At 37.6% G+C, this 26,608-nt stretch overlaps 1 protein-coding gene across 2 annotated transcripts in view; it reads right to left on the reverse strand.

The window, feature by feature from the left end:
• Window positions 1-25,436, reverse strand: part of RALGAPA1 (Ral GTPase activating protein catalytic subunit alpha 1) — a 126,807-nt gene extending 101,371 nt beyond the window's left edge. Inside the window, exons 1-10 of one of the 2 annotated variants that reach the window (XM_079310199.1) lie at window positions 25,043-25,436; window positions 14,035-14,145; window positions 13,466-13,515; window positions 11,996-12,053; window positions 11,308-11,351; window positions 10,240-10,417; window positions 8,855-8,970; window positions 6,780-6,918; window positions 1,211-1,419; window positions 616-855 (exon numbers count right to left, since the gene is read on the reverse strand). In XM_079310199.1, the coding sequence (XP_079166325.1) occupies window positions 616-855; window positions 1,211-1,419; window positions 6,780-6,918; window positions 8,855-8,970; window positions 10,240-10,417; window positions 11,308-11,351; window positions 11,996-12,053; window positions 13,466-13,515; window positions 14,035-14,145; window positions 25,043-25,424 (1,527 nt within the window). In that variant the 5' untranslated portion in view covers window positions 25,425-25,436. The remainder of the gene's footprint in view (window positions 1-615; window positions 856-1,210; window positions 1,420-6,779; window positions 6,919-8,854; window positions 8,971-10,239; window positions 10,418-11,307; window positions 11,352-11,995; window positions 12,054-13,465; window positions 13,516-14,034; window positions 14,146-25,042) is intronic. The other variant, XM_079310200.1, reaches the window with a different exon arrangement.
• Between the last annotated feature and the right edge of the window lie 1,172 nt (window positions 25,437-26,608).

Genomic DNA, 26,608 nt, shown 5'->3' on the forward strand with positions numbered 1-26,608 from the left:
AGTTTATCTTGTCCCATTCTCCCACATTGAACTCCAAGTTACCATTAATAAATACTCCATATTCTGGCATATGTTCTCACTTTAAATTAGTTTTACTAGTTTCCAGTAGAGAAATACTATTCTGAGTATGCTCGGCTAACATTTCTGGTTGCAGTGAAGTCAGAAAGAGAAGTTGCTACCTTTCATAGCCATCTGTCCTACTCTCCTGATGAACACTATCAAGGAAAGGACATTTGGATGCTCCTAAAACAGCTCGGTAACAGCTGCAGACTCCCACAGGAGGCTTATGGTAATATGGTTGGCTGTGAGTTCTAATACCTACAGTATTGATGTATGAAAAGATTAAACAATCCCCATCTATGGGGAACTGTAAAGAACAAGTTAAATGTTGCTGAGCTGGTTATTAATGTTATAAAATTAGGAACTAGGGGTATTCTGCACAAAAAGTATTTCAGAATTTTATCTTTCTGATTTTTGAAGGCAGGATGACAGAAAAAAAACCTGTAACTTGGCATAATACTCTGCTTAACAAGTGCTCTTCAAAGAAAACTATGACATAATGAAAATATACAATATAATAATCAAGATTCTTTCATTCTAAAGAGAGTTTTTTACCTGTCGAAAAATTTCAGTTAGAAAATTAACATTGCTTCTTTTAGAAGAAAAGACTCTCCGGACAATTTCAATATCAGTTAAATGCTCTTCATCAATACTGCAGAGGCTGGAAGAACTTGGTTCTCTCTCTGTTAGAGTACTTGTATTAGAATGAGATTGTTCTGGTTCTGCATTTCTATCCTGCTTATCAGTGCTGTCGTTTTTGCTGTCCTCCCTTGAAGCCATGCTAGCAGCTGCTCTCTGAAAAAAAAAAAAAAATTAAAATTTCCATAGTTCATTTTTAGCACAGCAACAAGTCAATACAATTTAAGTATAATTTAAACAGCAAAAAGAATTAAATAACAAACAAACAAAAGGATTTATTGTGTTTCAAGGCTTCTAATGTCCAGCTGATTGAAAACAAATCACATAATTTGAAAACAGAATGAAGCATTGCAGGTCCTTTTGAAGTGAATAAATAAACATATAATTTGGTTAGAAATTCTTTTTTCTAAAAAATTTTCCATTAGTTGTAATCATTGGAGGAAAACATACTGCTGACATAACAATTAAACCAAAAACATGAAAACAAATACATTTTTGTGTTTGGTTTTACCTGAATATTCTTTGGCACATTTTCACCTTCCATCCCAGGAATATGAGGTCCTGTATGAGGTTTTGGCTCAAGCCAGAAAGACACCAACCAGCGAATGACAATAACTCGAGCCTTAATGAAAGGTTCCTTTGTGCAATATATTGCCTCATTGGTTTCAGCATCTTTCTTAACTATTACGTAGTGTGGCTTTGGTCTCATTTGTGGTATATCTGTATGAAAATATATGTATAAAAATCTGTATAAATATATATATGTATGCAGAGAGAAAGATCTGCATAAGAAAGAAATTCTAAAACCATAACCAATACACATGAACTTTCAGAGATGTAGTTTTGTTGCATTCACTGTTGTACCACTCATTCCAAGATGTGCTGGAATGGATGCAACAGAGAAAATGTCAAGAACTGTAAGACATCAAAAAACTTCCAATTTTCTCCTGAAATGAGACAACACTGTTGGTCCAAAAGACAGAAGCTTACTTCTGCTATGTGGAACCTTTCATTTTTTATCTGAAAGTGATTTCAATAGCCTTATGTTTTTGCTTGCTTTTTTTTTTTTTCTATGTAAGTAAATATATTTTATTTTCAGGTTCTTTTAAGCTACATTATAATCAATAGTTAAATATAAACTTCAGCAAACTCACTACTTCAAATTCTCATTGAAAACCACAATGTTCCAAGTAGCAAAGTAACTGTCAACTAGACTATGAACTATACAAGAAAACTATTTTCATAAAAAATTAATAAATTGTCAAATCTAATCATAGCTACAATGGGAAAGATATAATTCCAAAACACAAATCCAATAAATACAGCCTTTCCTGCCCCTGAAAAAGGAGAAAGATGAATAGAACAGAAATCCTGCTCCAAAGCCACATGAGCTTTGCAGCTTCATCTAGGGCCCCACTTGCACTGGCTAAATTTGCTGGACTTTGCTGCCAGACCACAGGCACGTACATTTTCCTATGACTTAGCTGCAAGATGACTCTGTGGCAATAGCTTCTATACTGGCTTGTAGGGAATATAATGAAGGATGCTCAGGGGCACATCAGCTGGCAGGAACTGTGGCTGTCTGAGGACTAGAACTGACAAGTCCATTTTTGCCATCCCATGTTCTACATGATGGTTCAGAACTGTTTAGCTTTTCTGGTTCTCTACTGTACTAGAGTCATCAGTACTCCTGAATCTGCTTCAGAAAAAAACCATGACAGTACTTAACTCAATGTGGATGGAATGAACATGTGTGGTAAAAGCACTACAAAGATGAGGGGACACATGGATACCATTTTTAATTGTGCATTTTTCTGTGACTTTACACTGCAAAATGTCATTTTTGGGTTTTAAAACCCAAGACATGGTGCAGAATAGCTCTGCATTGCCAATCATCAACCTGAACCAGCAACAGTACTTTCATGTGCAAGCATTTCTCTGAAAGTGGCATGCCAACCAACCATAGTCCTAGTCCTATAAGGGCAATTATGAGATATACTCCAAAACAAAAAGAAGACAAATACTTGTGTGAGGACTGATTATGATATGTTCTGTCAGGACATGATACTGATGTTTCAGTATCATGACTTCCAACTAGTGACAGCAAAAAACCCCCAAGAAACTCAAACCAAAACAAACCCAAAATAAACAAAAATCTAAACCAAAAAAAAAACCAACTAACAAACAGTCAGAAGCATGGAAAAATGATGGTCCTATCCATATAGGGAAAGTGACAGATTGAATAGAGATGGTTATGTCAGCACTGCCTCAACTCTTCTGCAGCCTGCAGTACAAGTTCCATGGTTTTACAGACCAACCAGAAAGCAGTTCAAGGATACTAATGGTGAGAATCAAAGAAAATTTTAAAAAGTCACAATGAACAAAATAAATTTATTCCCTGACTGTATCTTCTTAAAGCAAAGTTAAGAGTTTTAAAGGATACTGCATAACTTTGCCAGTTTACGGTGTTAGAATCCAAGGACAAATCTGGACAGCAGTGAAGAAATAATCAACTATTGTCTAAGCAATTATGACAGCCTTTTTAAGGCATCTAAAGTGAAACCAGCATATCTGCAGACTGCTGTAAAGATTTCCTTGTTATTACAAATACACAAGATCCAGCACCCACACTGAGGATATCCATGCTCATCAATCTCAGTGCCATTTCAAAAGTCACATACATAAGTAGTGATAAACCCATCATGATGTTGCCAAACCGAGGAATATTTCCTGTACAAACTCCAAAACTACATCCACATTTTTCAATGGAAGCATTATTTTTAGAGGAAAAAACCCATGATTCTTACATACCATCTACCTAAGTAACAAATGCACAGAATACTCTTTGACAAGTTTACAAATGGTTTATTTATTGTAAATAATAAAACCCCAGTATGTTGTTTTCATTCTGTGGAAAGCAGCAGGCTAGTAAGAAAATTAAAAGCATCTTAAACAAGTATGTGTAACAGTACAGCCTCTGAAAAAAGGAAGCAAATGCCTGGTATCACAGCATTTAAAGTTGCAAAAATCAGGTCTCTCTGGTATCTAGTGGCATTCAGCAGAGCACAAAGGCTGCAATACTGGCAGTATTTTCAGGACTAAACATGCAGTAAACACGTTTTTGCAGCACACTGTCTCCTCCTTGTTTCATGACAACCTCTCAGAACATTCTCTTTCTATAATTTGTTTCATTTGCATTATGTGCTGCAGCTGCTTCTCAAATGCATCCTCCTTCCAGCTGCTTCTCAAATGCATCCTCCTTCCAGCTGCTTCTTGTATTTTCAAATTCTGTCCATCTTGGAAGAAGGTATTAAGGCTTCAGATGAGAAAACAGACATAAAACCAAAGCAAAACAGATCTTGTTAGATGGACTCCAACAGCATGAGAGTAAATATTCCCCTCCCCCAACTTTCCATTTTTTCTTTCTATTGTGTTTTGGGCTTCCCCCACCCCCTGCCCTTCCCCCTCTGGGAACCTGATGTGAGCTGATGACAAAAAGATAGTAAGCTGAAGGGACTGAAAGACATACACAGGGTAGAAAATGAACAGGCTAGTAAAAACATAGTAGACACCTGTAAGCTTTGACCATGCTTAATTTTCAAGACAATAGGGTTCATAAGGAATGAAGAGCTAGACACAGCTGTAGGACAACCCACTTTAGTGTTTCCCTGTAAATGAAGGAGCCTAAATGGCTTGGAAACAGCAGAGAAAGGCACATTACTGTGCCAGAAGAGGCAATGGCCCTGGAATATTACTGCCATATCTGCAGCTCTTAGTAAAAAACTTTTAACTCAGTCTCAACAGATATTTAACAAAGACTTTATAATCAAAATAAACAATAAGGCAAAAAACCAAACCAAATCAAAACATAAAAAAGCAAAAAAACTCTAAACCAAATCAAACTATACAAAATCCAGCCCCCTCAAAAACAAACTCATGGGCTTTTCTAATTCTCTATTCCTCCTCTAAATCTATAATACTAAAGCCAGAATTTGAAGGAGCCACAATATTTGGCCTTCTAACTGGAATGCTTGGTGCTTGCTGCTGTAGGCAACCTATTTATCAGGAAAGAAATCTCAGTCCAGTATACTGTCTCCAGTAAAGCCCTGTATCAACACTTGCTTACTAAAACTAATGTTTTGATTTGTACCTCATGACTTCTCCTAATTAAAATTAAACATTACACCAGTAGCATGAGAACTGTTCTTAGTAGCAAGCTCAGTGCCCAAGTTTGCCTTGCTTTCAGCCTCAAGGCTGTAAATTAAGAACAAGCACAGGATTATTTTCAAGTAGGCTGGGAAGATGCATGCCAGAGAAAAATATCTTAGAGGAGAAAAAATTATGCAACTTACCAATGATTCTGTTGTTTTCAACACTGTATTGTTCCAAAAATCCGCCTTATAGCTGCTCACTGTGCAGAGTTTAAGGCACCCTCAGTAATTCTGGGGATCTGTGCACATTTCTTCTTGTTTACCATTGTCCTCTTCTTTACTAAGGCCTTGGAAGTTTCTTGTTTACAGTTCACAGAAAAACAGAGGACTACAGTAACACTTCTATAAGACTCAACCAAGATCTTCATAGAAAGAGAAAAATAGCATTTCCATATTTCTTGTTCTGAAGCACCGAGCAACAGTAGGTTTGCTTTTTCAGCACTGCTTACTATCCCTCTTGTAGCTACTTTATCACTGAACTTCTTCAGCATCTCCACAGTAACTCTTATTCTACTGCTACTTATGGCTGTATTTATACTGGTTGTTCTCCTGTAGATAAGAAAGCCCACTGTTTGTCCTTCCCAAGAGAACACAGCTTTGACACAACTATCTCTCAAATCTAAATAAATGTACATGGATCTGAAAAAGCCAAGACCTTTTCAACAAACTTCTCTGACAGCCTGATTCTAGAATATGGAATTGTGTCTGGAAATGACTACTCTGGAGAGTTCTGAGATGCTGCATCAACAGATAAGAGGAATGGTGATGTGACTATATGACTCAAGTGATGAGATGGTAACTGTATAAGGTATGGCTTTGCAAAAAGGAGTCTTGAACTCTATTGGCCTACAAGCAACACATGCATGGGCGCAAGCAAACCTGAGAGAACACAATCAAGATTTGCAAACAACATTCTGGTTTAAAATAGGCTAAAAACTCTGAGTAAAACTCAGATTTGTTTAGAGAACTCTTAACATTCCACTCTCTATATGGAAAGATACAGTCTAGCACCATCAGCTTTGAAGACTGCTAAACTCTAGCTTCCTTTGCCTACTGCTGGCTCTTGATACAATGCAGTTGGCTCAAAACCCTAATTTTGCCCTGTCAGAAAGGTGAACAAGCACTGTTTAATCCAAACACTGTGATTCTGTACAGATGAAACCAACACACCCAAAGAACAGCACACTAGCACCTTTTATTTTGGCAGCAGCAGTTTCTCTTCAGAGCACAACTGAGATCAACAATACAGGTCACATTAAAGAAAGATTTTACAAGAACATTTAATTTACCTCATTCAGGTTAACAGAGCAAGATTGACTCTAATGAAAGGGTCAGAGGCTTCCACAAAACAAAGAACTGAAAACCATAAACAGGAATCTTAACATATTGTTTCATGACAAATACTTTTGGATAATGCCCTTCACGGGCAACATGACTCAAACTAAAAACTTCTTTGTTATACTGTCTTGTTAGAGTTACAGAGCACAATTACCTGTCTCAAATATTGTTAAGACCACAGAAAGGAGGAATTTGTGACAAGAAGGTGCTAATTCCAGGCCTGACAGAGGCAAGATCTGGTTAGCCCATCCTGGCTAACACACTCCAACTGTGACATACTGTGTGACAAGAAGCACCAGCTTATACGCGAATCACCGGTCAAAAAGCATCAGCCCAAGTTATGGCACAGGCAGCAGCTGTGGCCACCAGTGGCCACCAAAGCTCCCCCAAATACACCTCTGTGGACACCCAGAACCTGGACTGTATAAAGGCAGTACTGTTATCCATGTTGTTAGGATCTAGGGGTAGATCAGATCATGACATCACTATTAGATAGAATGCAATGATTTTATCAGCCGTGTTAACACTTACCAAGTATGGGGTTATACAAGCTGGTCTCCTTACAGATGTTTGGGAAAATAGAAGGTAAGTAGTATTTCTTAAAATTTGAGAATAAAAATGAAAATCCCTTTTCCTGGTTTTCCTTGTTCTTCCATTCTAAACTCTTAACCTTAAAACAAGAATTAGGACAAAGTAAATATCTACAAGTAGAAGAAACAGGTAACTGATGAAATGTTCTCTTTATAAGTTATTTCTTTAAAACAAAATCATATATATTTTAACAAACGATTTTAGAAAGATGAAACAGAAACTAGCTGAGAAATGTCAATGAAACAAAGACTGTTCTCTTCCAAAATATTGTTTCAAAATGAACTTGAACACATAAAATACTGAAACCAACAGAAATACATTTGCTTTTGCAGTCACCTTGCCAAATCAGGGAGAATGCCCATATTGACTGTTTTGAATGAAATAGTTTTTATATTTCAAAATATTCAATAAAAAAAAGAGCAATTACCCATGCTATTCCAAATATTTGTTCAACAACTTCTTTTAGAAGAAACTTCTTTTCACTAACAAGTCCATATAGTCATTGCAATAGGTGCTTGGATTCATTTGTGTAATTGGCAACATGAAATAAATTTTTCAACCACAAGTAGCAGAAGATACAACCTTGAAGTTACACCATGTACTGTCATGGATCATGAGTGCTAAGCACTCCCCTTTATGAAATCTTTTCCTACATGGTAAGTAGTACCAAGCATGGTAAGCTCTCCTCGACATGTAATTTCCATCTTTGTTCCTGAGAATCCAGCTGCCTACAGAGCTAGGTAATCTGCCAAGCCTATCATAAATTATATAAAGGAAGACTCCTCTCTCTTTTTTTTTCTCTTTTCCCCTCTAATTCTCCATTTCTTACTCAAAGGTCACAGTTCTACTGTGATACATTTTCAGGGCAGTGGGTGTGTAGAGTGGAATACATATTTATATATTTCACTCCCCAATATAACTCAATGGATTAGCTAATACATATAATTTAGTGATGCAAAGTCCTTTAATAGAACTTAATATCAAAGAACCTTGCAATTATCAGTGGCCTCTAAAAGAACATCAGCAAAAGACTTCAGCACTTGCATAGCAGCAAGCTCTATGACACCTGTCTCAATGACCTATCTGAATTTAAATATAATGCTACCAATATGTTACAGAAAAGCCAGCTGTCTTCACAAATATAAGGGTTATTTTCTTTCAAAGTAAATAGCCAGGATTAAGCTTACCCTACAGATCACAAGTATGAAGACCTCTATTCAAAGTGGGAGATGCTGGAAATTATTCCAGCATGGCAATTTCACAGAACTGTGATGGATAAAGGGATAAAAGGAAGCCATGAAATGCTTAACATAACATAACATAACACTGTCCATCTTATCTAGCAAAACCTGCATAAGTGTGAAGAAAAGTTATAGGTATGCAACCATATAACCAGGTTCTACAGGACAAGCCTAACCCTGAAGGCAGCACCCAGCAACACCTACCATGCCATGCAGCACATGACAGCACAGTAGGCTCAGAAGCAGCATGTGCTAATTGGCCAGCAAATCAATTACACAACATATAACCACTGAGCCACAGCTTTTGACAGAAGCTGTTGATATGCCCCACACTGGCTGAGATCACAGAACTGTCAAACTTCAAAGGGAAGAACATTGTGTGTTTGAGTTGCACACCATGGAATAAATACTCATTCAATCTTCATCTCCTGTACACAGCTGATCCACTGGTTCAAGTCAACAGGACAGGGAAGGAGAGATGAAAATGATAAGGGAGCTGAAATCAGCATTGCTAGAAGTGACTGACAAGTCTTGTTTTGTCTCCGTGCCACAATCTAATGGAAGATCTTGTGATAACAGACCTAGGAATCTTTACATAGAAGACAAGGGAACATTTTTATAGAAGAATTTGCTTTTTACAAAAAAGGGAGTGGCAAGGAGGGATTCTTTAAAACATTTTTATATGCATTTGCAGTGTCACAAAAAAACTTACTGCAAAGGACAAAGAGGTGTTAACTGTTTCATACTTGTTTGCTTGAAAATTATAGAACATACCTGAATTACCATGTATTTCAAAAGTGCTTCTAAAAAATAGCTTGTTAAATCTTCTTGTCCTTTATCTCCCGATTGTGGAGGAACAAGTGGAGTGATTTCTTCTATAGTGACTTGAGCTATTTAAAGAAAAATAGAAGGACATCTAACATTTAGACCATTTCTTCTCATGCATAAACATCTATGAAGTTATAAAAGTAGAAATGCACTGCAGCAAGCAGAGACAGTTTACAGGTAAAACAGTCCCCCCCTAGATTAATGAAAATCAGGAAATTTTCACTTATAAACCAACATGGAACTAATTTCATACATATGTAAAAGGCACAGCAGGCAATAAGTAGGTTTTCTATATGCACTTTTGAAAACTACCTGCCAAACCAAATTTTTTTAAAAAATTTATTTTGGAATTTGTGCAAACAATAGTGTAGCACTTATGGTGAAGTGCCAAATCTCTTTTTATAGCTTTCACCATTTTCCCATTTAGCAGTTGATCAGTTACATTCCCTTTAAGTTTTACTATCTGTATCCTTCTCTGCCTCAACAGTGAAGCTAGCTCAGAGTAGATTTTTCTCCTGTTCCTGTAGTTAAATGTTCACATATCAGTCTTTGCACTGTGAATTTCATAAGTCCAAAAAAGGGCTTAAATAGGTAGCAGAATTTTACTTGCAGAGCTATCCTACCATGAAATTTGTCTGTGTTTCAGCAAATTCAATTACTAATCATGGAGACACAGTCGTCCTCTAGTAATAAAGTACACAAAGTACTTTTATTACTCGAGTAATAAAAATACTCAAATGCTAAGAGAAGATGGAAAGAAGGCAAAGAACAACATTCAGGGGAAAAAGTATTCAACTTTTTATTGCCATTTATGTGAATGCACAGTTTGCCCTTACATTCACACAAACCTTTAAGACCTCAAGTTTTGCCATTTACAAGGACTGATTCTTTTCAAAGATTCCAAGCTGCAAAAATATCATAGTTTTAATTGCCTGTGTCTGTTTTTAACAGACACATTTATCCTTACACATTGGCCTAACACCACACTTGAAGGACACAGCTTTGCACAGCCTGCTTTGCAGTAGATGCAGAATCCTCTTGCAATTCTTAAGAATTACACAAAATTGGTCAGCTTATTTTCACTACTGTGCATTAAGCTACTATAACCTACTTGGGGGAAAAATGTCAACAACCATAAAAAACAACTCATTCTGCAAAACAACAGAAAAGACAGAAATTGCTACAGAAAGAAGACCTGACAAACTGCTAAGAAACTCATCCCAGCTCCATTATCTCCCTGGGTATGCATGTATGTCAGTTACTTCAACTTGCCTCGTTTGTGACAAGATTTGGATTATGTCGAGAATTGACTAAATTACCAAATTACTTACTTTCTTGGACATTAAGGGGAGGGTTAATGAGATTATCTAGTGTTCGGGGGCCATATTCAGACTGTGGTGATGAAAATCCAGGAATCAAGCAAGAAAACATCCATAATTGTTCTTTACTACAGTTACTTTGAAGTGCTTGCAGCCACAAAAGAAAGAGACGCACACCCTCTCGACGTATCTTTAAGGAAAAAAACATGGAATAAGTTATCTTGTGCCAGAACAAACCAAAGCATTTCCACTTATTCTGGAGGGAGAAGAAGAATGATAAAAAAAAAAAAAAAAAAAAAATAGGATAGATAGTTTGACCCCTAGCAATGAGCAGAGCCAAACTAACACATCTGCTCCTGATGAAATGCAAGGGAAACCTGCACCTTCACTGCTGTTTGTCTCAAAGAATTCCTCACAGGGTTTCTCTGGAAGAAGAGGAAGTAAACCAACACATCTAATCACTTGCTTGACTACAACACTGCAAGATGCCACATGGATTTTTCAGAAAATACAAATACCAACATAAAATTTCTAAATATGTTCATTAATAGTAACAACAAAGTGAGTGAGGTTTCTGTATCAGAAGGGCCAATTCTATGTTCAAACATTTCTCCTTCAAAAAAGGTAATAGAGTCCTAAAGCAGACCCTTCCTGGCTCTCATACTGGAAAATTTCAATACCAGAGAATCCTGCAGGTTTACAGAGGAATAGTGCAGCTGTTTTGTCCAAATCATTTAAATACTCTACCCACCAGCAGGTCTCCCTGGCATAGATAATCTTCCACTTCCAAAGTAGCCTGAGCCCCCAAATCAGTTTCCTTGGCCTAACAAAGAACAGTTAATGCTTACTACTTTGTTAATGCAAAATCCTTTAAAATCCACTGGCTATGCTACATAAACACATTACTACTGTCAGTAGTTTTACTGAGATAAAGCTGATGATTTAGAGTCATTCTTTCGTGACACACAAGTCATGATCTGGTTCTCATTCCTGGGTTTTTACTGTAAAAATTTAAACTTCTGTTCTTATTTGTACTTTTAAGTATTGTAGAGAAAAAGTGCATGCAACTTTTTGCAATACCTTTAATGAGTTTCCAGTGTGAAGAAGTTTCTTTAAAATCAACCCTAAAAAAAGGAGAAAAAAAAATGTTTGCTTTTGTTCTTTCTAGATTAAGGAAAATGTCAGAGTTCTCGGTCAGACTTGATAGCCACTTTTAAACAAGTCCTTGGCAATCTCCAGTTTAATCTCGGTGACCTTGATACCTTCAAGCAACTGACTCAATGCCAGAAGGAAAAATAATCAAATATCACCTTTCACAGACTCCTTAGAGAGACTTTCTTTCCTCAAGGACTTTGAGATGTGTACATTAAAAGTAAATCATTCTCAAGTCATCACAATGCATAAAATCAGCATTCCCTATTTACAAAGACCTCTTGTCAGTTTTGAAATGCATTACTAAGACAAAGAAAATAGGAAAAAAATAATTAAAACTTCAAACTTTTCACCTGTCCTTGTTCTTTCAGCCACTCTATTTCTATATTCCCAGATTTATATTTAGATAGAAGAGTATTTATTATACTGGTGGGGGTTTTTGTCTGTTTATTCTTTTTTTTAATTTTTATTCACCTAGCTTGCAAAATTCTCCAGACCATAACCCCTGTTAAGCCACTTAAAGTGTAAAGAAATGAATGGCATAGTAGCCACTAATTGGTAGCTACCAGTAAAAAGTAAAATGACAGAGAGGGAGAGGAAGAGGCAATCAACTTACCAATACTATGAAATTGCCACCTCTGATGAATCCTTTCAGGAAGGAGTTGTAAAATTTTCTATAAAAAAACAAACCCCAAGAATGTATGTTGCAGATAACACTCCTGAAAGACCGAACAGCCCTTTCACAAAGGCCATACATCAGAGGCTGAAGCATCAACTTTAAGAACTCCCACAATGCTTTCCCTGGAAGCATTACTGTTCTTTTGAGATAACCCCATTCCTAAAGATAAGAAGCCCAAAGGCTCTGACAGACTGTAAGTCCTGCACTGGAGACTTCAGATGTTACTGCAGGTCATGTGGCTCCACTACCTCTCTGACAGACACTGCTGCTTCCAGCATAGAGAATGGAATGGGATGAGCATCTGTCTCAGTTGCTCTGGCTCAAAACGAATTGCATTAGGTTATTCCACCCTTCTAATGGCTTCAGCTAGGATGTTCAGCTGTCAACCTGCCTCTGTGGCACCAGCAAACATTTGCTTCAGCCTTCTCAACTGAGGAGTAATGAGCTACAGCAAAACAGTGCAGACAACACCTCTACAAATAGCATGACCAACTTCAGAAACAAGAAACAGAGCACAGTTAATAATTCCAAATCTATCATGCAAGACTCACAACATTTATACTAGAGGCATTTGCAACTTGTAGATAACCTGATTTTTCCTGGCTGTGGCCCTCCAGCACACATTCAACTGCTTCCAAAGCACAGATCATCTAATATTCCTTTATGCAGGAATTAGTGAACAAATGAACTAGATCTCTTTCACATCCACCAACGTACCTCACTAATAAATAAATAAATAAAAACTGAATTTGTATTCAACCACATGATAAGCATTAATCAGCTTTTAGTCTTCTACATTTTTAAAAAACACAATCCTTGTTCTAAAATTAGAAGCCTCCATCAAAAAGGAAAGATGAAAACTTGACATTCTAAACTATTTCTAAACTATAGTGTCTGCTTAGAAATGTTCTGATTTTTTAAATTTATTTCATCAGTGTCTAATTCATCTTAATTAAGTCAAGATATACTTTTGGAAATAATAATGTGAAATGTAATTTTAAAATAATTAATATTTTTTAAAAGAAGGAATATTTTTTTAAAAGGATCTGTGAAAATTTTATGCAGTAACAATCTATTATGAGAAAAATCAGAGATAACATGCAACCAAATGCTCAAAAGTATCATGACTAAACAGAGGTCACCCTTCTATGAATTTCAGTGTGCATAACACATTATGGGGAAATACCATCACCAAAGAATAATCAACTATCTAGAAACACAAAACCATCTTTTTCCAGTTTACACATCTTCTTGCAAAACTGCAAGTCAAATTTTTATTTTTCACACAAAGCACATAAATTCAGCTCTATGCTTAAGTAAGAAGGAATTCAGTCAAATGCAAAGTGTATTTACAGATGACTGTAGAATAATAGGACTTAAAACAAAAAAACATTCAAAATATCTCACCTCAAAAATAAAAAGAATAGAATCTAATTCTTCTCTCTGAGACTTGTGACCTAGTTGCAAAAATAAATAGTTAAAATAGTTAAATGATTAAATATAAATAGAAGATGCACTTCCATTATCAAAACAAAGATCCTTAAACATGTAAAATGAAAACCTGCACTTATACAACCATAACTTTGCACTATTCTGCAAATAAAAATTACACTCCACAAACACAGTTTATAACAGCTACAGGTTGCATAACTTCCCATTATGGCATCTACAACTGGGAGAGATTAAGTTACACATTACTGTGTTATAGAATAATTCTGCATAATACAAAGTATAACACCTTAAGAATCCTCACTTTGCAGAAGGGCAAACACAGTCATCAGAGAATAAACACTTTTTGCTTACCTCCACTGTATGCACATCTCATTGCTCTGCCTGTATTTGTAAAGTCATTTCTTAGACATATTTCTGCATAGCTAATGTTGTCATTTGTGACCACATAGAGCTTTATTTACAGCACTCTGCATTATTTCATAACAAAGACACGAGATAAAAAGAGTTCTATCTGAAATACTTACCTTTTTGTTTAAGGCCCACTTCAATAGTCACAAAGTTTTCAAAGAACACATAATATATATGTGAAAAATGTTGATCAAAAAACTGTTTGAGATCAATTGATTCTCCATTCTCTGAAAAACAGAACAGAACATTGTTCATAATACTTTCAAATATTCAGAGTCAACCACTACATACCATTATCCAGCAGTAAGAACTGCAGATATTTAGAAGAAAAATTATTGTTTTTTTAAATAGATAAGAAAATAACTAAAGAAGTTACAGAAGTTTTCATTCTTCACACTGAGGCTAATGAAATTCTGTATGGCATGCCAAAAGTGCCTAGTGAATTTTATAACAGGAAGCAGCATCTTCTAGCACACCCATTGTTTGCATGACACTAATGCCAACAAATGGCAGTCATGAACCCTAATTCCATCAGGACTAGCCCTGTACAGATGAATCTGGTTTCAATTGTTAATTTAATACAAAAAAAAACTAGCTACATTACAACAGAAAGACCCTCAAAACCTCAACTGTAATTACTAAGTACAACTAAGCTTACTAAAAAAAGTAGAAGAAGAATGTTAAGTGAGGAACACTGCTCTGTAGATAAACAAGCAAGAGGATACAAAAAGCAGGACTGGGTTCCCACTGTTGCCTCCTTACTCCCTCCAAGTTCCAAGATGCTACTTTCTAGTCTGGCTCAGTCCCTCACACTCCTTTGATTGTGTGGTCTAGGGAAATCAGAAGATGGGATCTCAGGGATATTCTGAGGCTGAAACATCACTCTAGGTATGGGGGAATGTGCTTTCTTGTGTACCCCAGGAAGGTTTCCAGGCTCTCTTCCCACAGCTCTCTAGACAGTTTTCTGCAAATTCCTGATAAAGAAATACACAGTGATTTATTTAGATTAATTTTAATGTGATCATTTTAAATAATCAAGCCTTAGTACACACTGTCTAGACACTCCCTGTCCTGTTTTTCAAATACATAAGACTTTGAAACTAGGTGGACAAAACAATACCATGGAAGCACAGAGGAACAGGAAGACAGCATTTCAAATGGAAAAAATACTCTTTCAGAATACTGATGTGAAACAAACAAAAGCAAAACATGAAGAAAGGTGAGGCAAGTAAAATCTTTATACCCTTTCTACAGCTGTATTCACTGAAACACCCTCTTTCCCTGTAGATATATCTTCTAAAAAACTCCTTCTAATTCTGTATTGGACCACAGTTTTTAACCCTTTTTAGAATGACATCTATCTTGTTCATCTCACATGACTGGATATACAAACTATAGAGCATAAAGTCAGGCGTAATTAACTGAAAGGATGGCCAAAAGCATGGTGTATTTTCAGTTATGTTTTCTTATATAGATCTAGAGGACTATTAACTCAATTTTAACACAGATTTAATTTTTGCTGTATCACAGCATTCTGGCAACATCTTGCATAATGAATGCAGTAGAGCCAAGGTGCTCTTGGAGCAGATAGTGCTATATCAGCAGCCATGATCAACTCTTAAGCAAGGCAGCCCAGCTGGAATAAACAGAGGTCCAGAGAAGAAAGCATGTGCCTGACCATCCACAGGCTTACCAAATCCCTGGGTTTGCAGAAACTGCCATACCACCTACAGATCAGCAGCTGAACTGCTACAGTTTAGACATGCAAATGTTACAGGACAATGTAAACCAATTTCACTCCAAACAAGTTGAATGATGATTTTCAGTTCATAAGGGAAATACACACAAAATGGAGCTAAGAGTAGAGCATAAGCACAAACATTACAGCCACTTCCACCCCTGGGCAGAGCCCTAAGTGAGTCCCAGGCTAGGGTCAAGAAAATACTGAAAGAAAAATCAAGAGTTTGAGATGGAAGGATTAAAAGGAAAAAAAAATAAGCAAGGATTGAGACTTTCTGGAGAAAGAAGGATGACAGAAGGTATCTTGTAGTCCGTATGTTTACAGGACTGTATAGGAATTGCATGCAGAAAGCAGAGGAATGGTTCACTCAAAGCAAAGGTGCAGAAAATACTAGTTCCAAATACTAAAGGGATAGGAAGCAGTTAAACATGGTCTCTTCCAACCAAAACACAGGAATGCTGCATTTTTGCAGGCATGTTAAATGTTTCGTTTCCTGAAATAGGCCCTCATTCTTTCCTCAGACATGGGTCGACTCTGAAGCCAACAGACAGAAAAAAAACCCAAATGCCTAAACCAAATGTATTCTTTTAAACACTCAATCTTAACAGCCAGCAATTTTTGGAGATGGTATTCCTAAATTCTTCAGGCAACAAACTGAAGGTTTGTCTATGTAATCAGCTGAACAGTGACTGTCATTTTACCACACAATTGCATATGTACAACTGGTACTGTGGTAAGACAATCTGCCTTTGGCTGAAGGGTGAGGAGGAATTTCAGAAGTTTCTCCTATTTTAAACTTTTTTGTTCATTTGTTATGTATTTCCTTAAGAATAATGTGTCAATCACCTCAAACAATACTTGAAGGAGTAGTGGTAGACCTGTATTATTACCACTAACACCCAAATAACATTAAAAGCATACCTTCAAGATACAGTTACAGTTTGCAAGAGTAGGAGGAGAATAAAAAATTCCTTGGCTTTGCAGTTTCTATAGCAAATGTATTTCACTCTGATTCCTTTTTAAGATCACACTTGATAGCAAAATCAAAAGCAAGCTTTTCAAATTGAAACCGGTTAACAACAGCTGTATTCTACAATAAATATTATTGCTCCAGATGGAAGAAATACAACATTTTATTTAATGGGAATTTAATTTAATGTTCTTTCATTATGTGAAAATAATAATTTTTTTAAAACCTGCTAATTTTTTGTTAATGCTGAAAACCAGCTTTCCTCCTAAGGGAGGGAAAACGGTTGTTCATCTGACAGGTTTGCCACCTACAGCAAAAGAGAACATCTGTTCATCATCAAAGGACACCTGTAGTGATTCAGTAAGCTGCTGGTGTACAAATCTGGAACCTTGCATGGGTTGAGAAGTTTGAAATTCATTATGGATATCCTGGCATGAATTATGGCAAAAAAGGAGAAGGGTAAAAAATAGCAGATATGGCATGGAGATAATGCAGGCCTTTAGACAGCTTTATCTGGCCACCTGTACACATCATTCCATTTCACAGCTACTTCTATACTGAAAACAATCCACACAACTAATGCATGGAGAGGATATTGCTCTTCTTGATTACTGTACCATTACAACTTACAGTTACATGCTGTTGTCATAGCTTTCTTCCTTAATTAAGGATTTGTCTTTTTCCTAACGTCTCTAAAATATTCAGCTTACCTCTATATCCTTGCCATCAGCTAAAGAAACAGCTCCTCAGTTCTCATGTCATAACCATTTCCTCCAACATCAGCTCACTGTATCTTCTCTATGCTCTCTCAAAGTATCATGCATGTTGCATAGAAGTGAAAGTCATTTCCTCTACAAGCAGCTTATCCTTTTCAGCTAGCCTTGAACTGGGAATTTGCAGGAAGTTGCTCCTCTGCTTTGGCTACTTAAGTATTTTCTGTATTTTTAAGAACAGAGACATACCCTTTTTTTAATGTGAAATGGGATTAAACATAAACAGGCTTTTCTCTAAAATTTCCAGTTCATTCCTATTTTTAAATTTTAAACTAAAGAACTTTATATTCTTCTACCACAGATCATGTAACTAACACAAACTAATGTACTCCTTGTGATTTTGCTTCTATGACCAGACTGAGAGAAAGGAAGGACTCTGATCTAGCACCACATGAAGTAATTGGAAAAGTTCCTCAGAATGTGAAAGGGAAAAATGGGATACTATTGCATTACAAGGACATAAAAACTAAAATCCAGACTTTCAGCATTTTATGAAAGATGTTTGCCAAGAAAATGCATTTTTCTTCAGGCTTTACAACACAAGAAACATGGATCTTTGCTGTTTCTTCCTTAATAATTTTCTGTAATTTAAAAACTGGTACAAATCTGACCTCCATGCTATGCTCAAAAGCTATTTTTTTATTAATAAACAAAAAAAAACCAGCACCAAAGTACATTTTGGCAGGGTTTGTTTTAAGTTTGGTATTTTAATTGTTTACCTTTAAAGTTCTGTCCAGTGCAGAAATGTACTAGCTTACTTGATTTAATTTCACACAGTATGGTGTGTCTTTGTGCTTAATGGTAACTTTCTCCTTAAAACAAAACAAACCCTGCCAAAACAGATTTCAGACATATATTTTAACTTTTCTGAAGAGAACTTTCATCAGTTCACATTGCATAGCAGAAATGTAAGAAAACAATCTGTATCATTACAGATTAAAGTCGTGATTAATTTTATGCTCTATTTAAAGTGCTTTAGAATGTAATAACATGTTTATACATAAAATTGACAAAGCACTTAGTATAATAAAAACAGTATCCTGTCTTATTCTAAGACTTACTGGCTTTTAGTCACTTTCCCTCGCCCTTACCAAAGCCCAAACTGACAACTGCAGCAAACAATGACCTGGAAGATGGCCAGAATTCTGGATCTATTTCTGTAAAGCAGAGGCTGCTATGGACTGACACGGTCAGTATCAATCCCTGTAACAAACTGGTGCCACTAGAAAGCAAAGGTTTCCATGTCCTCAATGGATAATCAAACTTATTAATTCTTAATTCTCCATGCTGAAAAATTTAAGGGTTTCTTTACAGCAAAACAGTAGAGAGATTTGGTTACATAGGGAGTGTCTCAAATAGAAAAGCATGTAACTGAAAAAGGTTAAGTGGAAAACCTCGGGAACTAAGTGGTGGCTCTGGCATAGTTAACACACTGTCAAAGTGAAAGAGCTCGATAACAGACCACAAATGCAAATCTATTAAACAAAGGCTTCACATTAGCCCTTACTGCTTCAGACCTAACCAGCAGCTATTTAGCAAAACCATCTTTTTTTAAAGGGTAATTTTATCAAAGATAATATTCTTGAAAGTTTTGGTACTTAAAAAGGAATACAACTTAAATCTTTTAATGGACTTCTACTTTGCATTGGACAAATCTAAACTCCTGACCACAATCTTTTAGATACAAATGAAAAAAAAATCACAAATTAATAAGTAGGTAAACAGAACCAAAGAACATCACCTGCATACAGACTAAAGGAATGAGCAGAAGCAGCTGCCATATTTCCAAGCTAATTATCTAATGGTGCTTACAGAATCTGAGAGTTACATTAGTAGACTCTTAAGAAATACTTCCACAACAATTCACATGTGTTCCAGAACTTAAGTTTTTATTTAAACAACTTCAAACACTTCCATAGTAATGTACTTACTTTTATTCCGAACTGGAAAAGCTAAACCCACACAGACTTTTCCTTTGCAACCAAGTGGTCAGAGCCTCCCTTTTGTCACCCTCAGCCTTGCAATTCAGCCACCCCAGCCACTGCAGAACTCTGCAAGTCGAGTGCAACATTAGCCAAAATACTAAAGCAGAGTAAATCTTCTCCTTCTGCTCCTGACCAAAACATGACTCGTTCAGGGTTAAGTCAAGAGTGACATGAAGCCCAGTTTCTTACACAACATGCAATCCACATCCAGATCCCTGACTAATATGAGCACTGACACGTCCTCTGCAGTTAAGACTAACCAAGAAAGAAAAAGAAAATCTACAACTCTTGCCAAAAAAAATAAGTCTTTGCACATCCACCGAAACTCCAGGCAGCTACTTTTGTTGTAGCTTCTCATTTGCTGTCACTTTAACAATGATAAAACGTTTTTCATTTACGACTGATGTTGATGACGTGCAACACCAATGAATGCCATCCAGCTGAAGCATTAGGGCTGACTGCCAGTGAAATATATTTCTCAAATTAAAATCCCTTTAAACAAATGCAATCTCTGTTTAAGTATATTGTTCAATATTAGCAATATATCAGAATGGATGTCCAATGCAGTCCATTTCATTCAGTCCCATGTAATTTGACTTTTCCCTTTCAAATACTACTTACGTGAGATCTCCAGCACCAACCAACCACCAAGAATAAAAAAACCAAAATCATAACATGAACATCCTGCACTTTAGATACTGTTTTCTTGCATTTTACAAGTATTCTCTCTATGGTTCCAGACATAAAAAACATTACAGTTTCAGATATCAGATGCAAATAAAATAATTTATGAGAAACTATATATTTCCTTTTTTTTTTACTCTGGATTAACAGATTATAGGCCTGTAACTTCTACTCTACAAAAAAGTGGAAAAGGAAGAGGAAAAAACCCAGTCCATCAAGCAAACAAGTATCTTAAGAATTGAGCCCAATAAGAAAATTTAAAAACAAGTAGATTAATTTGATTTACTTGCACACAGTAAGATTTCACATAAATCATTAAATATTTAGAGATTTTAGTTTTTTAAAAAAATACATACATTTCCAAATTCTGACAAACTTCAAATTCAACACGTAGCACCAACATATTTAATATCAAAATGAAAAGTCAATATTTTCAAACTATGACCTTATGAAGGGTAACATACCTAGTTGTCTTAATTATTTATAGAATATTTCAACAAAAGGACACATAAATCAAGACCTAATGCTTGAAAGATTATTAGAACAAACTTTTATAAATTACTATTTTAAAATCATAGAATTTCAGTTTGATGTTGAAGACTGATTAAACAGTGCAACATTATAAGAATAATGCCATATTATTTCCAGTTTAATGATCCTAAAAATTGTAGTTAGTTACTAATTGACCGTGGACTGCTAAAATACATATATATATATTTTTTTTTTTTTTTCCTGGAAAATCATTGTACAGGCAACACCTAACTCTGTAATGTACACAATGTGCCTCCCTTCCATCAGCCAGAGAAGCTGGAGTGATCACACCTGCACCACTGCAGCTCACAGCCTTCCTTCCAGCAAGGCCCCACTGCTGCCACACAGATCCCAAGGGAATCTCGTACAACATTCCCACTCAAGCTTTGGCTGCTCCAACTGCTGCAGTCACACACAGTAAACACACCTGTCACAGCATTTCCACAATACAGGAAGGCAAGACAGCAGAGCAGTTTGCTAAAAAAAAAAAAAAAAAATCACACATTGACCAAATCAGCACCAGGGAACTGTATGAGACTCTCAGGCACTCCCCAGAACTGAGAAGGAAAAAACAAATGGAGCAGGGTGGGGTAAACACTTCCCTACAGGAAGAAAGGAATACATCTCAAAAGAATAAAAGCTATGAAACTAGATAATTACAGTTGTTTCAAGAAATATACTGCAGCAACATAACGATGAAAAGCAGATTACCTTTGCTCACATATAAGATGTTAAACTTCAATCTTTCCAATTTTTCTCAGCATTTCTTAGCAAGAATAACATTTCTTAGTACTTAGAGGTCTCCTAAGGGCTTTAACTTATACTAAAACACCTTATACCTGTGACATGCATAAATGCCTCATACATTGTATTTACTTTAACAAATAATTTAATCAATTCTGAATTGGTCACCTGAATTTCACAGAATTTTCTCTAGTTTCTTAATTACAAAAAAGGCTGAATGGAGCCAATCTGAAACAGATCAGAGAAGCAGTAACAGACACTGGACTGAAGTGGTAAAGAGCAGTTATCTACTAAAGAGTTTCAGAAAAAAAAAACCCAGAAAAAACAAAAACAAAATCCAAACCACAAGAAATGCATTTTCCCCCAGCATACCTATAACTGATCACTAGTCTAGCATCCAAGAGCTTCCCAAGACAAAAATTATTTATCATAACTTCATATTTGGTAAGCCTTAATAGATGTTATTTCCTAGTCCTTTTCATATATATTTATATATTTTTCATCTTCTGTCCCTACACAAAGAAATTTTAAAGCTTTCAGTGCCATTTTACACTAAATTTTATTCTCATCTGAGTCATTCCCATACCTAAAATCTTTTATACACTGACTATAGTAATGAGACTCCTAAAGCTGCAATGGTATTTGATATAATGGTATGTCACTGCTTTACAAAAGACACAAAATTTTCTATATATTCTTAGGCAGACTAATTTGCATTTTTTACTAAATTTAACCTGAGTTGTCACCAATGACAGGATACTTTCCTTAGAGAATACAAATCAATGCATTCTATCTTGTAAAAGACATTTAAAAAATTCCATCTAATGTACACTACTCTAAATTTGTTAAAAATAAAAGTCACAGGCCTTTCTGCTATCCATCCACTTAGCTTCATATTAGGTGCTTTGATATTGTTCAATCTTTTCTGATCCTTACTAAAAGTGGCATTATACTAATTTAAATATTTTTAGACTATATGGTACCTGACTTACATGAGTGCCTTGGAGGATGCAAGTCAGTCTTTTACCATAATTAAATTTTTTTGATTTCTCTGCCAGCAGTCTGTAACTGACAAGCAGTCACCTCTATTTATGACTATTCCATTATTTTGGCTTACTGGAGAATTGCTGCTTTGGATGCCTTGGTAAAATAGCAGAAAAAATGAACTAATACTCCTTCTCCTCTCTCAAGTCTTAACAATGAAACCAAGGCCATACCTGTTTATTGCTGCTGACTAAAAACAAAAATGTACAGAAAAAAAACCCAAAATACTCTGAGCCAATATTCCTTGCAGGCCTACTGAAAGTATTTTAAATTAAAGAACAAGAGAAAATTCCTTCCTTCCCCTGGATGGGAAACAGCAGAAAATTCTCTTCCAGAACTTTTAGTCTCCAGTGACTAAGAGTAATAAACAAAATAAATAATTTTAATTAATTAAATAAAATTTTAATCAATTAATTAAATAAATAGTTTTTCCTTCAGGAAGATGCTGAACAGAGATGACCTGAGATTTCCTGCCTTCTCCCCCCAGACAGTTTGTTGGCAATAGCTAACATGGCTCCCCTGAACACATGGGAAATACAGCAATTATTATTCTGGGAATTGTCACTGAGGACAAAATGATGTGCAGTACTTCACTGCTTAAGCTGTGGGGTGGTGCCTGTGTGAGAAGCCACCTCAGGAAGCAGTCTGTTTTACGTGGGCACCTTAATTTTTTTTAATCTGGTTCTGAAGATTAGTCAAAGAAAAGACTGCAGAAGAAAGGGCATAGAGCTTTTGGAAGTCACTTGAGGCAGCAGAGAAAGGATTAAGGCAAGGAGGTGATCACACCAGAAGAAAAACTTCAAATAATCTGCTTTACACTTCTTGTGCTCTACAGTGGGAATATATATGGAAATACTTTACTCTTCTGCCCTAAAAAAGACCTTGTTTTCTTATCTGGTGCATCTAAGAATATCTGCATAATGACAAAATCTTGTAGATGTATCCAAAACAGACAAGTAGAAGAGTACTGTTACACCTTTCCCTAATTATACAGTCACTCACACACTGTGTTCTGACACACTTAGAGAAAGGATGTGTGGGAGCTGTGCTTCAACAGCTGAGATGTACACATGGGGAGAGGGGGCATCATATGAAAACATCCCCAGCAAATTTAGTCTGTCCTACAGCCAGTAAACAGAAACCTTAGATTAGATAAGAATGGCTGCTTGACATAACTTATGGCTTGCAACTTACAGAAGTAATTCAATTATTAAGAAAGCTGAAGGAAAAAAGTTGTAAATAAATTGCAAGCAACACAAATACAAAATCTACAATTGATCAGATCAAAATAATTCAGAGTTTTTTGCAGACTAAAGCAAAACCAGACATATTCAACATACTTTATCCAGGAAATCTGAATTCAGAGAGGTACTTAGTTTCTTTAAAATGTTTTTTCCTCTTTAAGTTTCAACTGAGGAAGTAGCTAAAAGCCAAGACAGAGCAAGCCACAGCTGGCACAGTACATTTAGTTAGGAAGAATGGTACATGCTGAGTGATGCAAAGGGATGCATCTGACTACTGAAGTCTCTTAGATAGCTACATAACTATTCTTCATTTCAAGTCTAGATAATTACTATGTTGCAGAAAATAACTCATGAAGCAGCAGATGGTGCAACATGGGAACACCTGCTCCTTTAAACACCAATACAAAACAAGGGAGCAATAGCCGTTTTCCTTTGAAAAGAAAGGATCCAGCTTTGGAGGACAAGATACATAAATACCAGCAGACTGTGGGCAGAACCCAAAATAATCCATTCAGCATTCTGTGCTAAACACGGAATGCAGCTGCCCTTGACCCAGCCCTGTTCACGTGTTGATAAACTGTCAGAAGCAACACACACATTCACAGGACTGAAGCGCCCAAAAGACACTCCAGAGCAAGCTTCTTTTTCAAGGACAGCTTGATGACAATGACTTAGATTTTTACAAGCACATGTAACTAACAGATATCTCGGAATGGTTAACTCTAGGTTTGTTTTTGTTTCCCCCTGTTGTTTTTTCATTAGGCAATTATGCCGTATAATCACAATTTCTAATTCATTGGTCAGGTTAAATGGCAGTTCACATGGAACTGCGGCACCCCTTCAGGGCTTGTGTGTCCTCCTTCACCAACTGGCAAACCAGAAGTGTTTTTAATCTGGCTGTACAGAAACTCATTCACATCTACGCTAGTGAGCACTTACCACTGTAGCTCTTACCTTGAAAACATACACAAATAAAAATTGTTACTGTAAGAACGTAAAGGAAACTGATTCAGGAGTTACAGGCACCATTTGCGGCTCGCCAGCCACTTTTATTCATGCGCAGCAAGTTAGCAGTTTGCATATTCTAGAGAATAATTCACGTGGGAAGAACCCCATTTTTCCGTGTCCTTCCACAGCTGCCAAAGCAGTTCCACCTTCAGACGGAAACGTCCGTGTCTCAGCACAAAGCGCCGAGCGAAGCATCCCGGTGGTCCCGCGGCACAGAGCTGCAGTCTCTCCCCGCCATGCCGGGCAGGGTCTGCCCCGCTCGCCGGGGGGTTTCTCTCGCCGCGGCTGAGCCCCGAGCTCGCCTCCCGCCCCAGCGCCCAGCCAAATTCCCGGTGTCTCTCACGCCGCGACCCGCGGCCCCCGTTGACCCACTCCCTTTCCCCCCTCCCGGCCGCCTCACCGATAAGGACGCGGAGGTGCTTGAGTCGGGTGAGCGGGTCCTTGCGGGTGTCCAGCACCTTCTGCGTGGATTTCCGCACGTCCCCGTGCGGCTTCTTGGAAAACATCCCGCCGGCCCCGGCCCCGGCGCCGAGCTCCGGAGGCGGACAGCGGCCTCCGGATCTGCCCGCTCTGGGGCCCCTACATAGCCAGAGGCGGCAGCACCGCCTCCGCCCCCTCCTCCCGACTCCGACTGCGATGCGGCGAGGGCGGCGGGGCGCGGCGCCGCGCCAACTCGCCACGGGCCGGGGGGCCGGGCTGGGCCTGGACTCCCCCTTCTTCCTCCCTCGCCTTCCTCCCGCTGCTTCACGACAGCCGTCAGGTACGACCCCAGGCGTCCCCATGGCAACCGCGTCGCGACGTCACGGCGGCGCTGCCCCGCGCAGTGCCGGGCGCGGCGGGCGGAGCCGCGGAGCCTGGGCCGGGGATGGAGGGCTGGCCCCGAGTTCAGGGGCTCGCTGCAGGAGCTCGGCAACAGTAACTGGTGCAGGAAACTGTACTTCTGCTGTTTGTAAGGAAAATGTAAAGTTATCCCATTGCACAGCTGCTCCGGCTGTACAGAGACACTGCAGTGGAAGGCGGCAATCCTGTGAGCAATTAGGAAGTAAAATCCAGGTGGGGACCGTATTCACCACGGCAGCGACTCCAAACCTTTTACTCAAGCCTCAGTTGTGCAACCAGCAACGATGTGTCTCATAGTTCCTCTTTCCACACCGATCCTCAAAGTGCTGCAAGTCCTCGGGCCGAGCCCCTGCCCAAAGCTGCTTCTCCCTGATTTCACTGCCTACGCCTTCAGCTGCAGTGCTGGCATCGAGACTGAGCCATCGGGCACATCTGGGTCCAACACGAAGGTCTGAGGCATCCTCGTATCTTCTGTGCTCTTTTAGGATGGTCATGTCCCTTCTTCTCCTGCAGCGAAGCCAAATGAGCTCAAAAGAACACGTTTGTCTCAGTCCCATGCACAACCTCACAGCCAGGCCCACAACAGCCAGAGAAATGGATAAGGTGCTGTATCAACTTTTGCTGAGGATTGAATTACTAGCACCGAAAAAGTCCCAAGTTTCTCCTAAAAGCTTGTTTGCACTCATGAGATAGACATTTCTTGGACTTTCCAAAAGACATCTGCTGTAATATCATTAAGACTCTTTCCAGTATCTCTTTGCTTGGACATTTTTAAACAGTCACTAGTGCTTTGTTTTGAATTGAGGATATATATCCACTTCTGTGAGCTGATTCTAAAAGCTGAAGTTTTTAATATTGGAAATATTAAATTATTTGAGTCTTGGTTTAGAATTCCAAGAATTGTCAACATTTACAGACCTGTCACATAACCCAAGTGTTTAAAATAATGATGGATAACAGTTAATGTTGGAAGCACAAGGGCAGTGGGAACATAGTCAGCAGGGCATCAGTGAGGGACTTGGTGTTGTCTGCCTGCCTGTGTGGTCTGCCCCAATGCAGTTAATATTCTACCATCTCTGAAAGTGAGATCTGAAGATTAGCAATGTTAGGTAATAGCTAGTATTAC

This window comes from Erithacus rubecula (assembly GCF_903797595.1).
Source record: "Erithacus rubecula genome assembly, chromosome: 6".
Lineage (NCBI taxonomy): Eukaryota > Metazoa > Chordata > Aves > Passeriformes > Muscicapidae > Erithacus > Erithacus rubecula.